This window comes from Pavona decussata, unplaced genomic scaffold, assembly GCF_977016875.1.
Source record: "Pavona decussata unplaced genomic scaffold, jaPavDecu1.1 SCAFFOLD_25, whole genome shotgun sequence".
Lineage (NCBI taxonomy): Eukaryota > Metazoa > Cnidaria > Anthozoa > Scleractinia > Agariciidae > Pavona > Pavona decussata.
Window position 1 is genome coordinate 284,063 of NW_028145448.1, and position 24,506 is coordinate 308,568.

Below are 24,506 nucleotides of genomic sequence, written 5' to 3' on the forward strand. Positions count from 1 at the left end.
TTTATTACTTTGAAATTGCTGAAACACATCTTACGGTTTACACGGATCCCTTGCAAGTTCCACATGTTGAGATATGTCTAGCCTGCGTGGTAGACGCATGAAAAATATAAGGCGTGCGAGGGAGGGAGACGCGCCTGTCTCCCTCCCTCACGCCCTATGTATTTTCCATGCACCTGCCACACAGGCTAAGATTTGTCAAGAAATGCACGATATTGATATACAAGAACTGTATTGATCTGTATGATAGACACCACAAGGTGTTCCCTATCCTCAACTCTTACTAAAACACAAATAATTCCGTCAAATATGAAGTAATATTAAAATGACAAAGAGGTCGGTCTTAGGCTCGGTTCAGACGCCAAACTTTTCACGAGCCGAACCTAATACCTCGAATTAAGTACATGAAAAGTTAAGCGTCTGAATCAGTTATGAATGACTGTTTCAATTTGGAACGGCTCAGCCGGGAATTTCGGCTTTGGAACGGCTTTGATTAAGACTCCAAACTTTTCATGAGCCGAACCTAATGCATAAATTATTCTAACGTATTTCAAATAAATAAATTCATTAATTAATTAAAAAAAGACGCTATCATATCGATTAGTTTTGCTTCAAGTAAATTGAGTTGGGCTGATTAAGTTCGGCGTCTGAATCAAAAGGAGGGATTTTCGTGATTTGGGCCGAACTTTATTTAAATTAAATTCGGCTCATGAAAAGTTCGGCTTCTCAACTGGGCCTTCTACAAAGTACCCAAATTCAGGAATAGGTGCATTTCAGGAAGTAAGGGTACATATTACAAATAAAAAGTGCTACATTTCTTTCTTGTTGCTTAATACAGAGAAGCCATTTTTAAGATTATATTTCCATCAAAAAACGTTGGGAGTTCAAAGCTGGGTACACTCTATCATCCTGCCTCTAAATAGAGGACATTTTTACCTTCTGATAGTCCCAGAATTTGATTTGATATATGGCAAACCATTTAACTAAAGCTCATTCACTCTATGATTGTCCAGTAAGTAAAACAAGAGACGCAACAAATGAAGCTGTTTTTGCAACAATCTAATCGCTTACAAAAGGCCAGTAGAAGAGTGTATGTCGGAAATTTTATTTGCTAGATCAAATCTTTTTGTTGTTGTCGTATAAAAATCGCAAAACATAAAACATACCTATTAATTTTCTTCCCTGAACCGGCTTGAGGCGCAAAACGTGAAATTTCGGTTCCGGTGTGATACAATATACCGCGCAGGATTGCAGACTGGGGTTACTTTCGCAGTTTCTCTCTTCCTCAGTTGTTTCGTTATTACGATTCAATACCTCGGGTCACTTTTTCGTCCACACAGCTTTCTCCCCCTGCACGCCAGAAACATCTAAGGAACCGAGAAACTGGAGGACTAGGGGACTTTTAACGATGACGGCGAAAGCAACGAGAACGCCAAAAAACAAAAGGTTTAAAGAGCAAAAACAATCACTCTGCACGTGCTATATGTTTTTGTACACTTTTTTGCCGTCATCAGCAAAACAACAACGTGAAATGACCAAATTCAAGGTTTTGTGGAGAACGCGAGAACACGATGGTAATTTTTCCTTCTTCCTCCTTACGTGAACGCTGTTCCTATCAATTTAGTTCCCGGATACTTTGCCTACATTGTACAAGTTAAATAAATTGGAAAAATCGCGAAGAGATATATTTTCAAGTGACGTTTTTGCTGCCGTTGCCGTCGTCGTTAAGTTCCCTATTGGTGATCCTGTAGTGACGTCACAGCCCTAGTGCGGCTAGTATCCCGTCATGCGCAGCAGCGTATCCCAACCGAAAATGATAAGCAACAGGAAAATTGTTAGAGTTACGAACGAGCTTTAGTACAATGGTTTGCAGCAGGGATTCAAAAGTAAATGTGTGACTATCAGAGGCCTGGGTTAATCAGATTTAAACAAGAAAATAAAAACATTTTAGATATATCCACTTAAGGCAGAGAATTTAAAACCAGTGCATACTGAATGATTGCCTCTCTTATCCATCGTTCAGTATTGGTGGCCAACTTTTGGAACTCCATAGATAAAATGACAGGAAATGCCCCGCTTGTGTTTCCATGTTCCATTATTTGTGACTACTGAAGAGCAGCCCGCTCAGCTTAGCAGAGAGCTACCTTGATTTCAACCTTCGAGGTCGTCCATAGCACAACTGTTAACTCTAACCTTTGAACAGCAGGAAAATGTCAAATAATCTGGAAAATATCCATCAAGACAACAACTGTATTCTAAGATGAAAGTCGAAAATACACCCTTACATTTGCTTCACAGCACTACACAGAACGCTTTCGAAATAGAGGACTGCAGTAATGATGTCACAAAAACAAAATTTTCAAAATTATGGATTTGTTGAGAAATTTTGAAAGAGCATGATGAAAGATGCCTACTTGCAAAAAATCAGCATCTTATTCCAATTTGGGAGTGAGATATTAGCTCTGTTATGCTCCGACCACCCCATACAAATCCTTGCAATTTTGTCTCTGTGCTCAACGGTTAAAACAGAGACAAAATTAGAAGGATTTGAAATGAGTAATTGGAGCATAAAACTCCCAATATCCCACCCACAAATTGCAATAAGATGCTGATTTAAGGCAAGGAGGCATTTTTGCTCTTTGCGAAAGCTTTAATAAATCCCTTAATTCAAACACGAGACAGTGCTTCATCACATATCAAACACCGAGAAGAGAGTTGAAAATACGACGCGTAGCGAAGTATTTTTGACAGACTTCGAGGCTTTTGATATTGTGATGAAACGCTGTGACGAGTGTTTGACATAAAATTTCAAACAAACTGGTTTTGAAGGGGAAATTAAGGATGAAAAAACGAGGAGTTTTTCATCAGATATCCAAACACGTCACGGTGCATGATAACTTTTGTCTTTGGCTTTTGAATTATTAATGAATTTGAGAAATTAAGTTTTTAAATTCATTTATAATTCATAAAGAGGAAACAAAAAAAAAAATCAGTACCATGAAGGGGGTTTGGAAATGTGATCTTAATTATCATAAAATTTGGTTAAAAATTTTGCTTTGAATTTCTCCAAGAATCATTAGCTCTCTAAACACTAACAGTGATCAGCATCAAATTTATCCTTGTAATATTAATGCTTATTTAACCCTTGAGGTCATATGAATTTAGGATATAATCACCCAAGGTGAATTTTCTTGATGTTTTAAGAGCGCCTGTCCGTAAAAATCAAACATATCGCGGCAAGGGTGAAAAATTCGATTTCTTTCATATTTTAATGTCAGATAGGCTAGGATATAACTAAAATCACTGTATAGTTTTTTCGGTGAAATATCTTTTTATTTCAAAGAAAAATGCAAATAACGAAAATCCGTTCAAATCGTCATTTGAGGCGCTAAATTATTACACGGGTTTGAGAGCCTCGCGTGCGAGAACATATCATTTTACCGCTTTTAAAACACTAAATTCTTTTTTTACAATCTTTCAATATCTTTTGGAATCATTTTGGGAAATATTGCGTCGTTCTCTGTATGCGAAATAATTTAAATTCGAAGGCATACAATTCACTGCAGTGAAAGTACTTCGTGAATAAAATTAATTTTCACCATGTGCGAAACCTTCAAATCGATTAAGCTTCTGGTGGTTGAATGTTAGAAGGATGGTCTATGGATTCCTGTAAAAATTTCTTTGGGCAAATGATGAAGAGCGACGTGAGAGCTTTTCAAAGTCCGTAGAAAATGCAAATATTTGACCCCCCGCGGTAAACTTTGAAGTCGCGGGTCAGACATAATTTTTAGTCCGTGTTCATGTCTTGACCCATATTAGGTTAAAATAAGCACATAGAAAAACATTTCGAAATGTTCTAACCTTATAATATGCTTAAAGACAGGTCCAAATGCCATTTTGGCACGATTCTCTGGTCGTTCGTCGCATAAGTTGGCTCATGGCTCGTGTACGCCGACCTGACTTACGTCATTACATGACTTGGAAAATTGTTGGAACAGAGGATCAGTAGGAAGATAGGAACCAAGGGGCAGTTGGAACAGAGGAACAGTAGGAACTGAGGAAGAGTGGGCATAGAGGAACAGTAGGAGAAGAGGAACAATGGGCACAGAGGAACAGTGGGAACAGAGGAACAGTGGGCATAGAGGAACAGTAGGAACAGAGGAACAGTGGGCACAGAGGAACAGTGGGCATAGAGGAACAGCACGAAAAGAGTAACAGTGGGAACAGAGGAACAGTAGGAGCGGAGGAACAGTGGGCATAGAGGAACAGTAGGAACAGAGGAACAGTGGGCCCAGAGGAACAGTTGGAGAAGAGGAACAGTGGGCACAGAGGAACAGTGGGAACAGAGGAACAGTGGGCACAGAGGAACAGTGGGCATAGAGGAACAGTACGAAAAGAGGAACAGTGGGGACAGAGGAACAGCATTAATACAGGGTCGTAACGAGTTATAATCTTTTACGAAAAAATAGATAAATTTTGATCCCTGCGTGATTGCAAAGTTATGATCCCTGGGTTCAGTTCAAACACGAAATCTTGGTCGGACAAACGGCGAATAATTGTTGCTTGATTAAACCTGAATAAAATACAAAATAGGTCAAAGTGAAGTGTCGCTTGAGGTCTTTTTTAAAACTTAGTCCCCGCATTCACGAAATAGAGATTGACTGAATGAGAATTTGACTCCCGTTAAATTAACTTTGTATCCTATCGGCCTTCCGATTTCCTATCGGCATAATAGTTTCATTTTACCGGTTGACCAACTCAGTTCAGTCGCACATCCAACCATAACTTATTATCTGCTTATTCTAATAATACTGTTCTGGATTTTTTTCTGGTTTGGTTACCCTGTGTTATAATTGTAAGGCTTTACTGTGCGTAACGCACGATCGAGCAATGATTCCGGGATAAAATGTTTCCGCAAAAATCCTCAAAAATACATTTCAGTTCGTAAGCGGTGGTCGCTCTTTCTGTCCAATTATACCTAATTTTGTCAGTTTATGATATTTGATTTTCTGTCGGAAAACTTGATCCCTGATCCCCTCACAGCACTGCTGATCCTGATCCCACTGCTTGTGAGCCCTGACCCTACCCAATTTTTTGCCCTTGGTCCCTGATCCCATATACCTCGCACCTGAGAAATATATATAAAAAAATCCATCCAAGGTAGTAGCCGTTATTACTAATTTTATTGATTTATAAAAGCAGTTGTTTGTATAAATAAATTCCTCTTATAATTATTGATTTACCTTATACGGCTAGCAAACGAGGATATAGACTAGAAACCTAAGAAATATAAAGAGCCAAAAATGAAAGTTTTTTGCTCCACAGGAACCCTTTGCTATCAATAAACATACATTTTTTTCTCTAATATAAGCAGAACATGGACCTTGCGACCTATTCAATGTGAAAATCACTTAAATGTCCGACATCAGTTGCCGTCAGTGACACACTAAAGACTAACACTAACAATTGCTTCTAGTTTGGACAGATTATCTTTTGGCAGTATATTTAAAAAGATTTTCTTTTACCTAAAATTGAACGCAATAGGTTCATACAGAAAACTTGTACCTTTTTCTTAGGCGCTTAATCAAGAATCATGAAAACTAAACGAGCACGCAGAATTTAGTTGCGTCTAATTTTTTAAGTGCTTCTTGTGTTTGGAAGTTACACGTGAAACGTGAAATAATGGTAAACGATGACTGAAAACTCAGGCAAAACGTATTTCAATAACCAATGATAATGAATCCCTGAGAACAAGATGTGTTCTATAATCTGTGAGCACAATAACGATTTAGTCAGAAAACCAGTTGTATTGGATTTGCTTTTTAAATAATTCCTCGTCGACTTTTAATTTGTCCTTTATTTCTTGTAGTTTCTTTGTTATTGCTGACAAGGATCTAGGACGCATACAAAACACATTTTGATAACTCGTCACTTCTGAGCAGAATTCTATTATCTTGTGGTAGTCTGCAAAGATCTTGTCTAGAGTGATTTCTTGGCTTGTAACTAACAAGTACAAGAACAGCGCTTCAATTACATACAGTTCGTCTTGCAACCAGCTTGTAGCAATGGGCTTTTCTGTTTTGTTTTCCATATATCCTTTGTTTGTCTGCTTGATATCTTGTTGAAGGTCTTGCCACGGTCTTTTTCTTGGTAGCGGATCAAAGATACCTTTTTCTTGAACTTTTTCCTGAGCCTTTTTACCAAATGGATTGTCGCACGAACGACAGGAACACTTATCGTTGCAGCCTCGCAGTTTACGAAAGCACGGACAGCGCGACTTATAGTATTTGCAAAATTCACTTTTTCCTGTCTTCCCTGCTGCTCCGCGACCGCACGAGCATCCCGCTTCATGTTTAGTAGGGAGGTCGACCTCGACTTGTAAATGCATGTCTGGCTCAGCTTTGCCGGTTGCTTCAGTTGTAGCATAATTCGCCTGTGTGCGATTGCGATTTCCTTCAACGGCTACGTTATAGTGTCCGCTATCACTATGACTACAAGCGAGGTATATCGGAACTTCAGAAAGCACTCTTGTTCTCGGAATGACTTGTGTAATAGGATAATTTTCCATCGACGTAAAAATAACTAGAGGTATTTGTAGGATGTTGCTCATCGCAAGTGGAACACAGTTTCCTAATTCAGAATCGTAATGACCCGACTCAAGGAACTTCTGTGCTTCTGATTCATACAAATCAGTGGTGCTTGTTATCATAAATGGTTTAAGCGTGCCGATTAAGCCCCATGAATTCCTGTACAATTAACCGCCGAAGAAGGTGTATTTTATCCTCGTTAGGTATGTCTACGCTTATACCAATCGATTTCAAGTACGAGGTCAGCATGGAGTCCTCTCCTGTAAGAAAGGAGCTTAGACTGATTGATATGCAATGTAGAAAACAGTCTCCGTCTCCTGGCATTGGTAACTGTTGGAATCCAAATGCATTTAAAATGCTAGGTAACATCTCATTGCATTTTACCGTGTCTGGCGTGGAGTAGTGAGCATGCGATGTGAACAATAGGAGGCTCCGTCCAACAAACTGAGTCACATTTACTTTCATTGTAGGTGCATCACATTTTGCTTGCAAATTTTGAGCCAAGTTCTTCATATACATGGCATACTCTAGAACTCTATGATATGTGTCTTCTTTGCGTATCCTCACATTATCGTTGTCATCAGTCCCACAGTCCCCGTCCTCGCTAGCGCTCTCCGCAGTTGAATCAGTTTCACGTGCAGTGGCGTAAGTGTTATCTTCAGAGTCATCATCGCTAAAACTGTTTGGATTTTGAATCATTCCAGTACCAAATACTTCTTCCTGATCGACTGTCAAGTCCTGGTACTGTGTGACTGGAAGTGGCCAATGGCACGATCCCACGTTTTCCAATATCCGTCTTTCATTCCACCTGTATAGGCACGTACCTATACTTGCCACTGCTGCTTTAACACCCACTCTCCTTTTTTCTACGCTTTTTCGGAGGCTTTTATGCATTGATTCTTGTCTACTTGTTCCTGCTTTGGAAGGAACCTCTTCCAAGCAACCTTTCTCAATGTGTACTCTTAACTTGTCCAATTGGTTATGGGCATTTTGTGAAAGTACTTTCTCCCCTGAAACTTCAATATTCTTCCAGTTTTCGATAAATCTTTCTAAATTGGCTAACATCACTGATCGAGCGGGCGTCGGCTTCTTACGCTCTTTCTCAATGTCGCCCAACGTTCGGAAGACTAAGCGAAAGGAATCAAGGGATTGTCTTCTTAATGGGTGCCTTTTTTTAATTTTGCTAGCGATGCGTTGCACAGCATGAGAGAGATCAAGTTTAACTGGAATGACTCCAAACACCGCTTGGAAAGCGCAACAGTTGTCGATAGTAAATCCCTGTAAGGTGATTCCGTTTTTTACTAGCCTTTTCCTAATCCCCACGAGTAAAGTCTTGACTCTGGCAAAACCAGTACCTCGTGTTAACTGCCAAGCAAGGACAATGCCGTCCTCATTCATAACAGAAAACAAGGAGTCGAACTGACGAATCCAATGGCCATTTTGCCATATACCGACATTGCCAGCTACCTTAAACGTGTGGTCAGAAGATAGCCAACTGCCCGTGAAAGATGCCATGCGTGCATTGTACAGTTTTTCTTTCGTGGAATAGTCATAAACAAAGCACTGGCGGATCAGTTTTCTGTTGGGTATTAACTGTGAAATCTTCGGCGTTGCAGATTGAGTTGCTTTGTCCTCTAATCTTCTCATCCCTGCTGGTAATAGTGCTAACGCCCTTATGCGCACTTCGGTGTGATAACTATTCCACATCTCTGTTAAAACTGCTTCCACTTCCCTGTACCTCATCCCAGACGCCGTATGAACAACAATTAATCTGTACAAACGTCGGGTAATACCATACTTGTGCAAAAGAAGGAAAGGGATCAGTTCTACCTGTCCAAACTTCTTTAGAATTTTAGGGTCGTGACCAATTATCCGATGATCATTTCTGCATGCGTACACCCTACTTATACCTACTTAATGTTCTATATCTGCGAGCTGCCTGGGATTGTTGTGTTTCCAATCTTTTCCATCTTTCCAGTATCTTGGTTTTAGAAGTTGACCACAGTCGGGACAAGGTAAGCTTCCATGAAAATACTGTAATAACGGATCCCAGATAATAATTCCAGGTAGAAACAAGGTTTCTGTGATTTTTGGATCCCCAACTTGATGATCACAATGAATCGCGCTTGTCGCACTTAGCTCTCCTTTCTCATATCGTTTTATCATTTCTGATATGGCTTTTAACAGGCTGGGGGATAGAGGATTACCATTAGTTTAACACGGTACGAATATCATCACCATGCAGAGTAGTAGAACACAGTGCGATTTTCGTAAAGCAACATCCATCCTGGAAAGGAAAAGAGAAAAGAATTTAGCCTGCATAGCAAGCGTTTCCGTACGAACGAAGAGTTCCTTGCCTGGCGGTCGCGTGAAAATTGTGCGAGAGAAATTTTTTTTTTTACGTAGTTGGGGGGGGGGGGGGGGGGGGGAGGGGGCTAGTGAGGGAATGCTTGCCAGCAAACCCAATATTTCGAAAAACCCGTTCGCCCACGAAAGGGACTCCTGATTGGTGCGGCTTGGTCATGTCTATTAACAAGTGTATCAAATGCTATTGTATGACTCGACTCACTCGAGGAAATAACTCGTGAAAATGATGACCTTGGAGGACAATTTCTCAGCTAACTAGGCGAAGATGTTTTTTGCTCGCCACAAAACATAAATTTAGCGCCCGGTGACAAGTTTTTCAGAGTCGTGAGGTATGCTGGCAAGCGTTTCCTTGCGCGGCCAGAGGAACAGATAATCAGATGAACAGAGGCTAAATAATATTTTAGGCAGCTGAATTCCCCTATTTATGCCTCAAAATACGTCGCAATTTTCGACGAAATTATTAAAATATTAATTACTAAAAGCGGGATGATTGTTAGCATAATGCAATTCCAGAGATTTTATTGGCTTAGCTGCCATGGCATATGGGCCTTTATATCATTCCTGAACAAAAGCGACCATTAAATTGTCTTTTTTTTCTTGAAAATCGAAAACGGCAATATCTCTTGATTATTTTTAATAAATCAGTATCATTCCACTCGCGCTTGAATATGAGATGATTACGCGCCTCGTTGGCTTTCTATTATTTCGTTTGCTACGCGCGATCGTGAGAAAATTTCGCGTTTACTTTGGTTTTTCTTTGGTGCGTTCTGTGATTAGTTAACAAAACTCGCGCCATTTTCTCAACCAATGGAAAGCAAAACAAAACAATGGTGCCCCGCTCGCACGCATTTTCCCGCGCTTGGCACCGGTCACATGTATTTGCTTCGAATTGTTATTGGTTCATTGTGTTGTTTGCGTCTGTTGTGATTGACGTCTGTTGCATTGGCCTTTCCACGCTCAATCGAAAACCGCTCTACAAGTATATGATGATCGCCAGTGCATTACAATACTGATTAAAATAATGGGGGATATTGATATTTTATGGAACTATTAATTTCAGCACTTTTTTTTTTTACTTTAAATGGAAATCGATAGTTTTGCCTTTAGCTGAGATGTAATAGATAATCACGTAATGAAATTGTTGAACTGTTGAATTGTTGAACTGAAGGGGTATCGAATGGTTTTTGCGATCAGTCACTAGCATGCGAGAACTGCAGTTTTCAGTTGTTGTTTTTTTGGGGGGGAACCAGAGCGGTAATCAAATTTTTCTTGCGAGTAGATAGCACTTTTGAAAATACAACTGGAGAGCAGCGATGACTTCGTAAATTTTCTGCTATCAGCAAAGCTCCAGACGTTGTTTTTATTAGAATGCACCTATACTAATAGTCTGAGTGACACCTTCCCAATACGCAACACTTTTACAGCTTATCGCAGTCCTGGTCATGGCATGCATAATAGGCCCTTCTCCAAAATGGCGGCAACAGATTTGAATGAGTTAAAATTGAACTGAATGAAAAGCTGATACCAGCACTGAAAAGAGCACCTTTACTTTAGTAACCTAGCAAAGTTTCAGCATATTAGGTGTTACATCGGCTTAGGCAATGTAAGATGAAATTTGACAAATTTACAGACGTTTGTACGAGACTCGGGGTATACGTTACAAATTTTTCATTTCTCAACTTACATTTTCTCAGCTGATATTAAACCTGATACGCTAAAACTTTGCCGGGGTTGAAAAAGTAAAAGGGCTCTTTCCAGTGCTGTCTAGTGCTGGTATACGTTTTTTATTTTAACTTATTTGAATTTTCGGCCGCCATTTTTGAGAAGGTTCCATTGCGTTAACTTATGTTAACTGAACTTGACATCCAGATTCAAGATTGGAGTTTAATAAGATGTACCAAAAACCTAATTAATTAAGCAGTTATTTTTATTGTATTTTGAACGGTTTGACCTCATTCAATCTCCTTAATTTAGGTCTTGTTATCTTCATTCAACAATTGATACGATATTCAAAGCTATTCAAAGCTATTCAGTGTAGCTAATAGCTAAGACTGTGCGTAATGAAGCTGACACTTCGAAAACAACGTCAAGGCGAATTTCCCCTGGTGCGTAAAAGAGTGTACATACGTTTTGACATAAATGGCTCCATGAAATTCGGTTTTTGAACTGCCTGCTTTAATGGAAGAAAGTTGAGCGGGGTACAGGTTTGTTATGTTTCTTTGGTCGTAAACGCGCATTCTTTTCACGTCCCCTAACACCGGTTAAATTTTAATGAGTGCCCACCCATGCAGGAAACTCGTGGTGAAGCTCATTACCTCGATATATAGCAATAACAGCGGCAACAACAAAAAAGGATTTGACGATAATTTATGGTGATCTTTCATTGAGTCATTCATTCAAGTGGTGTTATATGTTAATTCTTAGTTTTAAAAATAAATCCCCCGAATTCCCCACTCGAGGAATCGCACTTCGCTTGAACGATAAGTTCTAACACTTGGCTCAAGTGTCATATAACCCTCGTGTGAAAACTGAACCAAAAAGACGATGAAGGGGGTAGGCTCTCTTGTTAAACCTGATTCAGATAACCAACAGAAAATTATAAAATCTTACCTCATAAATAGTAGTGCTTCTGGTTAAAAAAAAGTGAGATTTCAAAGAAGTTGCTTCTGTCGTGAGGATCCGGTGTGATTTGAGACTTCAGTTGAGTGAACTGATTTCAAAGTGAATGGCAACAAGTCTTTTTATAATAAATTCGAAGGTCCCCAAAAGGATGGTTGTCTAAAATCGTGGGTGCAATCGACGTTCTGTCAGCCAATCAGAATGGAAGGAAGCTTAGGGAGCGGATGACTATTGATTTCATGCTATTTCGCAGTATTTTTTCTTTTTTTCGCAAGATTCTCGCAACTCTCGTTTAAACGTCCGATGTAGTCACCACGCTAACTGGTCGAATACAAATCTTTGATCAACTTTCGGCGCATTTCAACAAGACTGCATCTTTTTCGATGGCTAAGTCATTTGTGAAGTATTGCTTGGTTTACAATGCACGAAAATATAACATCTGATCGCTGCTAGAATGACAAAAAATGTCGGCGCTTTCAGGATGTTCAGTCTATCGTACATTGCAGGGAGCTGTTTGTTCGTCACGCAATACCACTCATGGCCACTTTAGGGGGGTGGAGGAGGGTGAAAATGCGAAAATGCTTGATTACTGAACAGGTATACCCAAGGCAACAACAACAATTAAGATAGTGATACCTTTAGTTACGTTCTTTTTCCCTTCTAAAATCCAGATAACTTATTCATTCTTGAATTCGTTTGCGCGCGCGGGCTGGCTTGTTAGGAGCGTTCGGGGGGGGGGGGGGGAGGTGGATATTACATTTTACGAAAATAGTATCAGTACTTACTGATGGAGATAACTACATCCTTAAGCTAGTTCTTTCAAGTTTTTTTAAAAACTTGAAAAACTTGTATTAAAATACAAATACAAAAACTTGTATTAAAATACAATAGATCCTAGTATGAAACCAAAAAGCGGTCTTTTTTTTTCTTCACGCAGATGACCCCGAATAGCGCATTTCCCGTATAAATAGTTGATAAATACCAATGAAAGAACGCACCCCTGCGAAAAATATTGCCGTTCGTTTGTTTTCCTGAGTTAGTGGAATCCTGGGAGGACATTGAATCACCCATTTTTTCATTCTTCCGTAAATAAGTCTGGGTTTGCTGTGGCGTCGGGTGTTCATTCATCTGCGTGTTACTTCGTTACTGGTGTGTTGTTTTTAAAATACTATCAAATTGATAATGTCTAAATTAAACAATATTTAATTTGAAGATCTTTCTAAATTTAAAAATAAAATCGCTAAAAGATTTCAGTCGAATTTATGGCTATGGCTATGGCCATTCGGCGTGAGAAAGAATCGCCAAATAGTCACTAAGTAGACAAATTCTGGTCGTGCTAGTTACTTGGCGCCGTTTGTATGCTTAGAGGGGGGCACAAGTGAATTTTTTTGAAGTCAAGTTTGTTACACTGAAAATGGAGGGTTGTAGCTCTTTTAAGGCCCTTGTTGGTGGTACAACACTACGACTACGCGGTACAAGCCACCAAACGTGTCTGGATACTACCTGAAGGAAATTATGGTGTTACGTAACGCGCGTGGGCCACAACATCATCTGTCCCGAGAGCACCCCTCCTGTCAGAAGCCCCACCCCAGGCCAGCACCACATAAACACCGGTTATTGTCATCAACTGAAGGATCGGAACATTTTTTTTTTTTTGTGAGGGATGGGGGAGACGGTGTGGGGTGCTTACTTGTTTTCAAAATTAGCTAAATGGAGGAGCGGAGAGCGTATCAAATTTGAGGCCGAAACCATCATGTGGCTGGCATGATGATTGGTTTATGAATTAGGCAAGGAAAGTAAAGGTATAACAATAATTCGAAAGGGAGATAGGCTATTACAGGCTGGTTTTATACCAATCTCCTCCTACGCCCCTCCCCACCCCACCTCTCCTCTGGTCCGTAAGTAATATGGCATTAACTAGTGTCGCCTATCAGGTTGGAAACAGAGCGCTCCGTCACATTTCAGACTGCATTCATTAGTCAATATCTAGGAGCCGATTCTGCTCCTCGCTTGAGTTACGTCAACAGACCGCCATAACCTGTTACTAGCCCTATCTACCTGTCAAGGACAGCACACTTACCTGCAGCGATCAGAGTTATGTCCAGTCTATTAACCTACCACTTACAAGCTGTTATAGCCTTGCGCAAGCTGTTTAGTTGAGGTATTTTTTTTCAAGTTTTGGTGAACGGACTAGCATAACTAAGAGGAGTAAGAAAAATAAAGACCCGAAAAGCTGTTATCAGTCTAACACTGTCTAAGAATAGTGCTAGCCTGCAACCGGTGATAAATTAATTTTGGGGCTTACCAAAAATGAAGCAAGCAAGGAAAGACGAAATTCGTTTCTTTTTTTTTTTTTAAATTTTGCATTTTGTGTTTCAAACCTAGAGTATGTACTAGTTCCAGGACTAGTACCGAGTGCAGCTTTCAAGCATTTTAGTCCTCGCCCATGCCCATGACATAGTATGACAGATGCCTGCAATGAGGGATTTTTTTGGTTTCATACTAGGATTGGAATTGCATTTAAAGATGGAAAGAACTAGCTAAAGGATGTGTAGTGATCTTCATCACTAAGTACTGATACTGTTTAGTAAAATCTTATTCCCCCCCCCGTAATGGCAACACTCCCAACAACCATGCCTGCGCGCGCAAATGAGTTTGCGAATACATAAATTATCTGGATTTTAGCAAGGGAAAAATAAAATAACGAAAGGTATCACTTTTTTAATTGTTGTTGTTGTTGTTGTTGTTGTTGTTGTTGCCTTGATCATGTTCATGTTCAGTTATCAAGCATTTCGCATTTTCACCCTCCCCCACCCCCCTAAAATATCCAGAACATTGTATTGCGTGACGAACAAAGAAATCCATGCAATGCATAAAGACAGACTGAAAGCGCCGACATTTTTTGTCATTCTAGCAGCGATCAGATGTAATGTTTTCGTGACTGTAAACCAAGCAATACTCACAAACGACTTAGCCGTCGAAGAAGATGCAGTCTTGATTAAATGCGCCGAAAGTTGATCAAAGATTTGTATTCGACCAGTTTGCGTGGTGACTACATCGGACGTTTTCAGTTAAATACAAGGGAATAAAAACAGCCGGCTTATGCTTATGCGACGAACGACCAGAGAATCGTGCTAAAATGGCATTTGGACCTGTCTTTAAGCATATTATAAGGTTACAACATTCGAAATGTTTTTCTATGTGCTTATTTTAACCTAATACGGTTCAAGACATAAACACGGACTAAAAATTGTCTGACCCGCGACTTCAAAGTTTACCGCGGGGGGTCAAACATTTGCATTTTGTACGGACTTTGAAAAGCTCTCACGTCGCTCTTCATCATTTGCCCAAAGAAATTTTTACAGGAATCCATAGATCATCCTTCTAACATTCAACCACCAGAAGCTTAATCGATTTGAAGGTTTCGCACATGGTGAAAATTAATTTTATTCACGAAGTACTTTTACTGCAGTGAATTGTATGCCTTCGAATTTAAATTATTTCGCATACAGAGAACGACGCAATATTTCCCAAAATCATTCCAAAAGATATTTAAGGATTGTAAAAAAAGAATTGAGTATTTTAAAAGCGGTAAAATGATTTGTTCTCGCACGCGAGCCTCTCAAACCCCTGTAATAATTTAGCGCCTCAAATGACGATTTGAACGGATTTTCGTTATTTGCATTTTTCTTTGAAACAAGATGCCCCTCTCATGGCATTACACGGAATGCTTAATGTAGTCCCAATTATTCCCCATTGTATGTTTCGCAGATATTTAAAAACTATCCTCCCTTGGCAATTGAAATAATTGTCTGAATGGTTTTATTCAGATATATTGCGTGATACTTATCGTTGTGTTACTAGGAATCATACCAGAAATAACTATGCAATAACGTCATGACCCCGCTGAACTGGTCTGGCCTCCTCTAGCTCTAATCCTTCGCGTTGATCATTCGATCTGTTTTTTAAAGCGGAGTTTCTTTGCTGTGAACTCTCCTAATTTCCACCGTTTCAACTGTCGAGTACTACCTAGAAGTTATTATTTCGAATTACTGTTTGAAAAAGGTTTATTTTCTCTCTGAAAACGGCAGATCAAAGTCTTAAATTCATACATGTGGCCGCCATTAAACAAAAACAACTTTTCGAAATGATGACTTGCTTTGAGGTCACACAGGTAGAGATAAGTGGGTCCCCTCCCTCGTGATATACGCGCCGATAATAGATTTTGATTGGGCTGTTTTTGTTCAAGACAATCAGAACATTAAATCCCTTCTGGGAGAGGGTAGAATTTAATCAAGGTTTAATGAAAAAATCAAATAATGATTTGACGTCACACAGGAAGGGATGAGTGGGTCCCCTCTCTCGTGATATGTGCCCGAATAACAGATTTTGATTGGGCCGCTTTTGTTGAAGACCATCAGACCAATACATCCCTACCAGGGGAGGACATATTTTAATGCATAAATTAATGTGGCGATTTGTGACTACGACGAAGAAAAAAAAGATACCCGACCGAAACCTAGACACGTTATGCCCTGCGGGCATTCCGTGTAATAAAAGGATATTTCACCGAAAAAACTATACAGTGATTTTAGTTATATCCTAGCCTATCTGACATTAAAATATGAAAGAAATCGAATTTTCCACCCTTGCCACGAAATTTAGAATTTGTCTGATTTTTACAGAGAGGCGCTCTTAATTAATTCTCCCCAGTACTTTAATAAGAAAAGTATGATGACAAGATAGGGGAATTTGTTCTTTGATATTATGGGTTAAAGCCGCACTAAACCCAATCAGTGGAATGCTTACCAAAGGGAGGGCGGAGAGGGAAAACGGCTTGAAAATAAAGCAAGCAAAATGACCTTTCTTACAGGCCAGCAAGGAAGCAAAGCGAACCATGAGGTGCCCCCAGCAGAGAGCTCAAAGGTCTAAATTATATTAAGCTACATTACAAGTTGTCTCTTGTTTTAAGGTTACCCTTTACCTTTAGCGGTATCTCGCGTCCAAGCGATGTAGCGCGTCCGGTTTAAACTGTAGATACCTGAGCCCTGATATAAAATTAAAGCTTATAGAGCTGGCTATCAAACTATAGCAAGAGTTTTGAAATAAAGTGAGTTGTCGAATTTTTCACGACCTCTAAATGTGAGCGTCTGAATCACCTTTTGAAAGCTACAAGTCAAAGCGAATATTGTATTTTGCTAATTTAATTTGCTCCACAGTTTTCGGACCCAAAGCGCTAAAAAAACGTGTCTGCATTTTGCCATATTCAAACGCAGTGAAAAGTTACAGAACATTTTCGTAATAGGCTCAAAAAAATGCGGAGAGATTGCACAAAATCGCTTTTGGAGAAAAAGCATTTCCAAAGAAAAAATTCGAAGACACGGTTTTGTTGTTTATATGTTAAACTAGCTACTGTCCAAATTTGAAGACAAACGAACAAATTCCCTTTGAGTTTTACCTCTTTAAAGTGTCTACTCCAAGTAAAAAAAATTGAATTTAGAAAAACAGTGCTAAAAATTCGGCAATTCATTTTCTTTCAAACTTCTTGGTATAGTTTGATAGCCAGCTGTACAAGCTTTAATTTGATATATGGGTTTAGGTATCTACAGTTTAAACTGGATGCGTTACATCGCCGCTAAACCGCTTGGACGCGAGAAACCTCTGAAGGTATAAGGTAACCTTAACGCCAATTCATGCCTTGTTTGGAAAGCTTCACCTTCTGTATAAAATTACATGTAATTGACCTTTGGGCAACCCAAGAATAAAACCTAAGAACTAACCTGTTGTGAGTCTTTGAAGTATCAGTCTAAAGAAACAAAAGGGATCTTGCACTTCAATATGACAACTGACACTTCAAGATCTGTAAGAGAAACACACCATTTACACATTTAAACTGGTTTGATAAAATTAATTTTAGAGCAAAAATAAAATAAAATAAACTACATGATATGCACCAATCAGTGTCAGGTTAACTCTTGGCATTCAGTTCAGTTCAGTTTATTGTTTTGCCATAAATTGTACAAATACAACAATTATATTTGAAATAAATGTGATGTTATATTTCAAGCCTGGTGAATGAATGAGAATGATAGATTATTACAGAAAGTGCATACTGCTAGGATTTGAATGTCGAACGTGTGGTAAACATGTATGTCTGTCCCATGAACCTAGTTTAATGGCCTTAGCTCTCACGAGTCTCCTGTAGCTCAGTGGTAGAGCATCCGAACTAGTAATCAGAAGGTCTTACATGTAGGTTCGACTTCTAATAGGAGCACTCAGATTTTTTTCTGAGTATGCCTGTGTCACTTTCTGGAATAATACATCATTCTCAACAATTTTATTATTATTATTATTATTATTATTATTATTATTATTATTATTATTATTATTATTATTATTATTATTATTATTATTATTTAAATACTTTATGGCAAGGAAGCCCAAGGGAAGCCACCGGGCTTATAAGGTTAAGTAATTAAAGAACAAAGTATACATGAGACCAAAATCAATGGCGGAGCTACAGTAAATCTTAAAATATATTACATACATTACATTCCTGAACTTCCAGTATGTTCTTCTCTAGTAGCTGCTGTCTTTGCCACTTCCAGTCATGTGTATATACTGTACTGTTGATCTCTTGTTCCCTTAAAGATTGAAATTAAAGACATGTAACTTTATAATTATAGTAACATTATTCAGTACATGTAGGTGTCTTCACTCAGTAGAAGAATTTCTTCCATGATCAGCAAAATTTTTCCCTTTTCCAAAAAAACAAAATTTCTAAATTCCAATTCAGTCCTAGAGTGCCCCTATACTATAAAGCGCTGACGATCATCTTGTCATGGAATTATGTGCTATACAGTCAAATAATGTATTTTTAAATTCATTTTTGACCAGGCCAGTCATCTAGTGAGAAGAAATTTCCAATCAGATCAAAGTGAAATCACTTGCTGCATTCTCCTTAATACAAGCTATTTAACAATAAACATGGATCCAGGAATAAATGTGAATATACTTTCTGATAATGCGAGTGTCAAACGCCCATGTCAATGTTTTAGGGAGTCCAGGATCAACTCCTGAAAATGCCATTTCCTGGGTTTTCAAGTTACTGAGAAGCATTTTCCCTAATTAAACCAAGGAATTTTCTCTTATTCAACAAATATTTATTGTGAAATATCTGACCATTTTCCATCCTGGATCTATGCAAAACTGTAACCAATTCTAACTTAACATCACCTCCTATCATACCATACACTAAAACTAATCTCAGAAGACTGACGACTGGTTCTAGCAGCTATTACCCAGTCAACCAGGCTCGTGAACAGGTTAAACAGGAAAATTCATTCTTGATCTGCCTTACCCCCCAAAATGTGATCTGATACAGTATGGCTCCTTCAGAAGCATTTATGGCCAAAAATAACATTAAATTTAACCACAAAAATTTGTAGCTTACGGTTAATTTATAAATTTTAAAAAGCCATTTTAATTTCATCAACTTGATCAGGAAAAAGCTCATTCATTTTTGCACTTCCTTTCAACACACCATTCACATACAGTATGCAACATCAAAACTAGTTTTGTCAGAAGACCTCGCCAGTTCGCGATTGTAAATAAGCATGCACCGATTAAAACCCGTTTTCAACGTCCTTCTCTTTGCCAGTATAATCTGATTCTCCTTTTGTCCTTTTTATCTCTTTTCTATTGTAATATTAATGATAATAAAAAGTTACATATCATTTACTTTAATTTTGATGTATAGCCTTATCTAAATCTGCGTTATTATGTAAAGTTAAGTTTTCCGTTTTTCCAGAATGTTTGTAATTTGCTGTAATTTTTTTTGTCTTGTCCCGTCTCGACTAGCTTTGTGGCTATTTGCGGGACAAGCCCTTTATATAATCTAAATCTGTAAATAGATTGTTGTTGTTGTTGTTGTTGTTAGTTGGTTACCATGTTTACATTTTAAAATGCCATGGCGGTTTACAACGAACCTGCATTTTAAAACAAACCTGGTGACCAACTGACGAGGTCTTCCGACAAAACTACTTTTGTAGTTGCATAATGTAAATAATTTGTGCGTTGAAAGTAAATGCAAATGAGGTTTTTCCTGATCAAGATGATGTTGAGTAATACTTTCTTTGCTTCGATACACAAAATTTCCCAGAGATTTTAGTTTACACGTCATTCAAGAAATACAAAGTCCACCTTCCACAAGGTATCAAATGATAATTGCATATGCACATGTAGAACTTATATAGAATTGTCGTCTTCGGGTTGAACTACACACTTGCATTCCTTATGCACACGTCTGACCATATCCTAGGACTGCACTCTAGAAACTGGATTACAATCCAGGCCCCAAGTGTTCAAAGAGCAGATGACTTTATCCAGTGGATAAGTTGCTATCCAGCAGAAAAATGTATTCCAACTAAAGCTTTTTGGTACATTTTTCACATAATCTCATACTTAAATAAGACAGACACTTCTACTTTATACACAAATTATAGGGCTATACGAAAATTATCTGCCGCATAGCGACTAATCCAGTGGATAAAATTATCTGCTCTTTGAACAACTGGGGCCAGAAATATAAAAACATAGGATTAACTGAGTAAAAACTTCGCACCTGGATTCATAAACACTCTGGATCTGGAGCAACAACATTGGATAATAATAAACATTGCAACAAAAATATAACTTTTAGTCTGGAGATCAACCTTAAATACACATACTACATATAAATTAAATCAATTATTGATTTAAAGGAAGTCATATTTTCTTCAGGCAAACATTATTTTTTTCCCATGGATGTCCAAAAATAGATTTCAACATATCCATGGCAAGTGCAGATCAGGGTTTCCTCAGAAAAAAGCCCTCACAACCATGCATATATTCAGAGAAATCTCAAGCTTGTTGTTAAAAATATAAAATAATGAAATACAGTCGGACCTCTATTAAGCGGCCACCCTGGGGACTTTGAAACTGGCCACTTAATAGAGGTTGGCGGTCAAATAGAGGTATCGAATACAGCACTTTACTGACAACTTAATAATTCGGGACTTTGGAAAGTGGCCGCTTAATAGGTGGCCGCTTAATAGAGGTCCGACCGTACTATATAATTACTGTGTACAGTGTATGTGTTTTGTGGACATAAAAAAGATTGTTTTTAGGTTTTATTTTTATCCCTAAGCAAATTATTGCTTTAATTTACTCTTTCACTGATGTAGGCAATATTCTGTGTCATTTCACAGGATAAATTGATCATTTGTTGTGTACATTTAGCCCTCAAAATTACATTGTTTTCTTTCAAATGAGGCATGTGCAATCTCTGCATGAGAAATCACTAGCCTTGTTGTTAAAATGGTGCCAAAATAAAACTTCAGTATATTTTCCAAGGGTTTGGAGCACAGAACTGCCATTTGAAGAGGGAGGGGGGGAGGGGGCTTAGCAAAGGTCAATGGGACCAGCATTTTGTAAATCTCCCTTCATTGTGCACATGTCTTATTGTTCAGTGGAAATACACTTTATTACATTAAGACAGTGAGATTGAATAGGGAATCCAGATGCTATAAATTTTATTTTTTGTCTCCTCTCAGTATTATGACCCCACATTAGCCAAGTTGGATTATGTGAATTATTATTATTATCGATATTATCATTATCATTATCATTATCATTATCATTATCATTATCATTATCATTGGTATTAATTGACTAATTAAAACAATAATTAAAATTATTTTTAATGTGCTGCATGTGCAGCACTTATTAATTTCTCAAGGGATAGCCAGGGCATTGCATAAATTTAAGGGCTTTCTTTGACTGATGTCCACGAAAAGTGGTATGATTGGAACATTAAGAGTGCCTGACTATAACTTTTGAGAATCGCTGGCCAAGCTTAATCTAATTATAGCCATCTTCTCTGTCTGTAAACTGTTATTAACTGTCAGCAGTCCAGGGCAGCATTATTAAAAATTAAACTTTTGTCACTTCTGCGTAATGATTTACTAACAATCATATGTGATTATGTTGGATGGTCACTTACCGGAAACAGAAAACAAAAGAATATGTGTAAGTCCCTCAAGAAATTTGAGTGGTGGTCGCTTACAAGAGAGCTCTTGAAACAGCATTTAACTGAGAAACAAAACGGTTGTTTACAAAGTGGTTGCTTACGGGAGGTGGTCACTTACAAGAAGTGGTCCCTATGAGAGAGTTGACTGTACAGTACCGCTCGAAACTATGGGACCATTTGCACGCGGTAAAACCTCGTCTTTGCCGAACGTGATTGCCGCGAATTCACCACGGTGGGACGAAAACCGCAACCGCGGCAAAGACGAAAGCAACCGAAAGCCGCGGGGAATTAGACGCGGCAATGCCTCGGTAAAAATACAATAATGACTAATTACTATTGTCAAGGTATTGTCAAACATTATCTCACCTTTCATCCTAAAGAAGCCCTCAAACAAAAGAATTTGTAAAGACTCACCGAGTCGGAAACCGAACGACCGATAACAATTCGTTTGGCAGTCACTGACGAAAGTTTCTTTTCTGCATTTGGGACATGTTCAGTTTTTGTCACGCTACAGGCAATAATCAGAGAGCAAAAGACATAGTTTCAGTTTAATTCTTGCTGTTTACGCCACACAGTCAAGAAAGATATTCTATTCGTTTAATAAACCTCCTGATAACCCTTCCTACTGATGTAAAGTGCGCAACAAAGTTCAATCGAAATAGCGACGCTGATTCAAAATATGCAATCGGATTTCAGTACGGACGCGGAGAAAAGCAAGGTGAAAATCCCTCCAAATGTATTGCCAACGTAATCCGGATTCGAAAAACTAAAACTTCGTAATAGATTTGATTCGGTATCGAGGGTGAGCGATAAGATCGATTCACTTGGAGCAAACACAAACGCGGAAAATTACCGCAACACTTAACGTATTTCTATTAATATTTACTTTGGATAAAACAAAAACAGCAACTTCAGCAAAAATGAAAAGCCCCTTCCGATGTTTTAAAACGTTGAGAGAAGCCGTCGTTTGGACGTAGAAAGGACCGTGCCATGATGAAAACACCGGGAAGATTTCAGTCACGTGCTAGGCAACCAAATTCCTTCACGTGTATCAAGTTTCATTCCGCAACAACACAACGCAGAAAAAAAATTATAGTTAGTTGATTTACGGCGATTCTTGGTAGGAAACCTGGACTCTTGCAGTTTGTTATTCAGCCACAACGGGAGAAGTAGTGCCTTTTCACTTATGCCCAACTAGTTCCATTGTAATTCCTTCAAAAAGACCTGGAAGCGCTCTCTTCTTTCGTCGACGAGCATTCGAGCTTTCACTGACCTTTGCAGTTTGCGTTGCTTCGCGTATCGAAAGGAATTGTGCGAGTGAAGTTTAATGAATTGTTTTGCACGTGAAGCAAATAATTTTTAGCATAACATTACATTTATTACATTTACCAGTTCAATTCACGAGTTCGCTCACAGAGCGCTTTGATTATTTCCCTTGAGAGCGAGTGCGCTTCCGTGAAATTTATCACACCTAAAACCCGACAGTTCGCTTATTGTCCTCGAAGAACATGAAAACAAAGCGAACAATAGCCTATTCAAACCCAACCGCGTCCTGCCTTTCACCGCAGCTTAAGTCAACCGAAAAAAACCTAGGTGAAACCGAGGTTTTTATTGCGGTTAGACGAGGTTTTGCCTAGGTGAAACCGCAGATCAAAACCACGAATCGACCGAGGCAAATTCGCGGCAAATGGTCCCATAGTTTCGAGCGGTACTGTACATGCATATACACTGTTATTATAAACAAATTGTGCGATAAAATGCATTTCAGGCCACCAGTTCATCACAACAATTCCATGTACATACACATGTATACTGTGAGGGATTACCAAGACTGTAACTTCAGTACATGTACATTTTGTGCAGTTATGTGATTTCAAAAAATTGTAAACGCGGTGAATTCGCGGTAATCACGTTCGGCAAAGACGAGGTTTTACCGCGTGCAAATGGTCCAACTTAGTTTCAAGCGGTACTGTACCTTAAATTGGCAACATCCTTAAGTATTCACTGATCATGAATAGCAGTGGAGAAGATAACAACATTGTTATTTATATTTTTCTGCAGATAGCATACTGGTTATGGCCAGTTTCAGCAAAAATATGAATAAAATAGGCCATCAAAAAATAGATAAATTTAAAATACTGGTTTGGAGGTAGACTCTAGTCCATTGCAAAATATGTATAAAATAGTCTATTTAACTCTGTTTAATCTCCTATGCATGGTTAAATAACGTATTATAATTATTTTATTACTATTTTATTCAGCTGAGTTTAAGCTTGATTTACAATGTACATTTCATATTATTTGTTCTCGCTATAACAAAATATGATTTTGAGGCAGCTGTTTTGTACCCAAACCTATCAGAACTTTACTGTACACTGGAATTTACAATTCACAGTTTCTTTGTTGTGAGTTTTAATCTGAACCATACTGTATATTTAACCATGGCATAACAAATGGTTTGGAAGAAAGAGCAAGGATGTATACTTGTTGTCTATACCACAAGATTGAGCTGTATTTGTATGTTATTTAAATTGAACATATAAAGACATAAAACCAAGATGAGTAACTGATATTAGTATTTGCAACTGGCTTCCTTTCATAATTCAAGGAAAGCGTTAATACTAAAAAAACAAAGCTTACAATTATTGGTCGTACACTAAACTACACTTGTGAACACACTATTAGTTTCAAACCTTCTTTGATGAATCTTGACTCCATTTAATGCCAAATAGAACAGCAATGCTTTGAATCATAATTCCAACGACCTCCATGCGCAATGCTAACTTTTAAAATGAGTAATTAAGAAAGCAACTAGAGTCACTGAGTACCGGCAGCCATCTTGGATTTCATTCAGACTGGGAAGACTG

The 24,506-nt window shown here is 38.5% G+C and overlaps 2 protein-coding genes across 7 annotated transcripts in view; one reads left to right on the top strand and one right to left on the bottom strand.

Annotated features, from left to right (window-relative positions):
• On the bottom strand, positions 1-24,480 carry LOC146485641 (uncharacterized). 6 transcript variants are annotated; one of them, XR_014863324.1, is made up of 4 exons: positions 24,333-24,449; positions 18,118-18,206; positions 17,351-17,430; positions 1-2,190 (listed from the first exon to the last, which is right to left on the bottom strand). XR_014863324.1 is itself a non-coding variant. In XM_085102978.1 (4 exons), exon 4 carries the CDS (start codon positions 8,325-8,327, stop codon positions 6,714-6,716), a length of 1,614 nt encoding a protein of 537 aa, XP_084959104.1. In that variant the 5' UTR covers positions 8,328-8,871; positions 17,351-17,430; positions 18,118-18,214; positions 24,333-24,480; the 3' UTR covers positions 6,696-6,713. The 6 variants fall into 6 exon arrangements, 4 of the variants coding, with proteins under 4 accessions (XP_084959104.1, XP_084959103.1, XP_084959105.1 ...); XR_014863325.1 differs by having other exon boundaries at positions 1-2,219; XM_085102978.1 differs by lacking the exon at positions 1-2,190 and adding an exon at positions 6,696-8,871 and having other exon boundaries at positions 18,118-18,214; positions 24,333-24,480.
• LOC146485634 (ras-like protein 1) overlaps positions 1-24,506 on the top strand; it is a 567,471-nt gene that overhangs the window by 144,547 nt on the left and 398,418 nt on the right. The window lies entirely within an intron of this gene.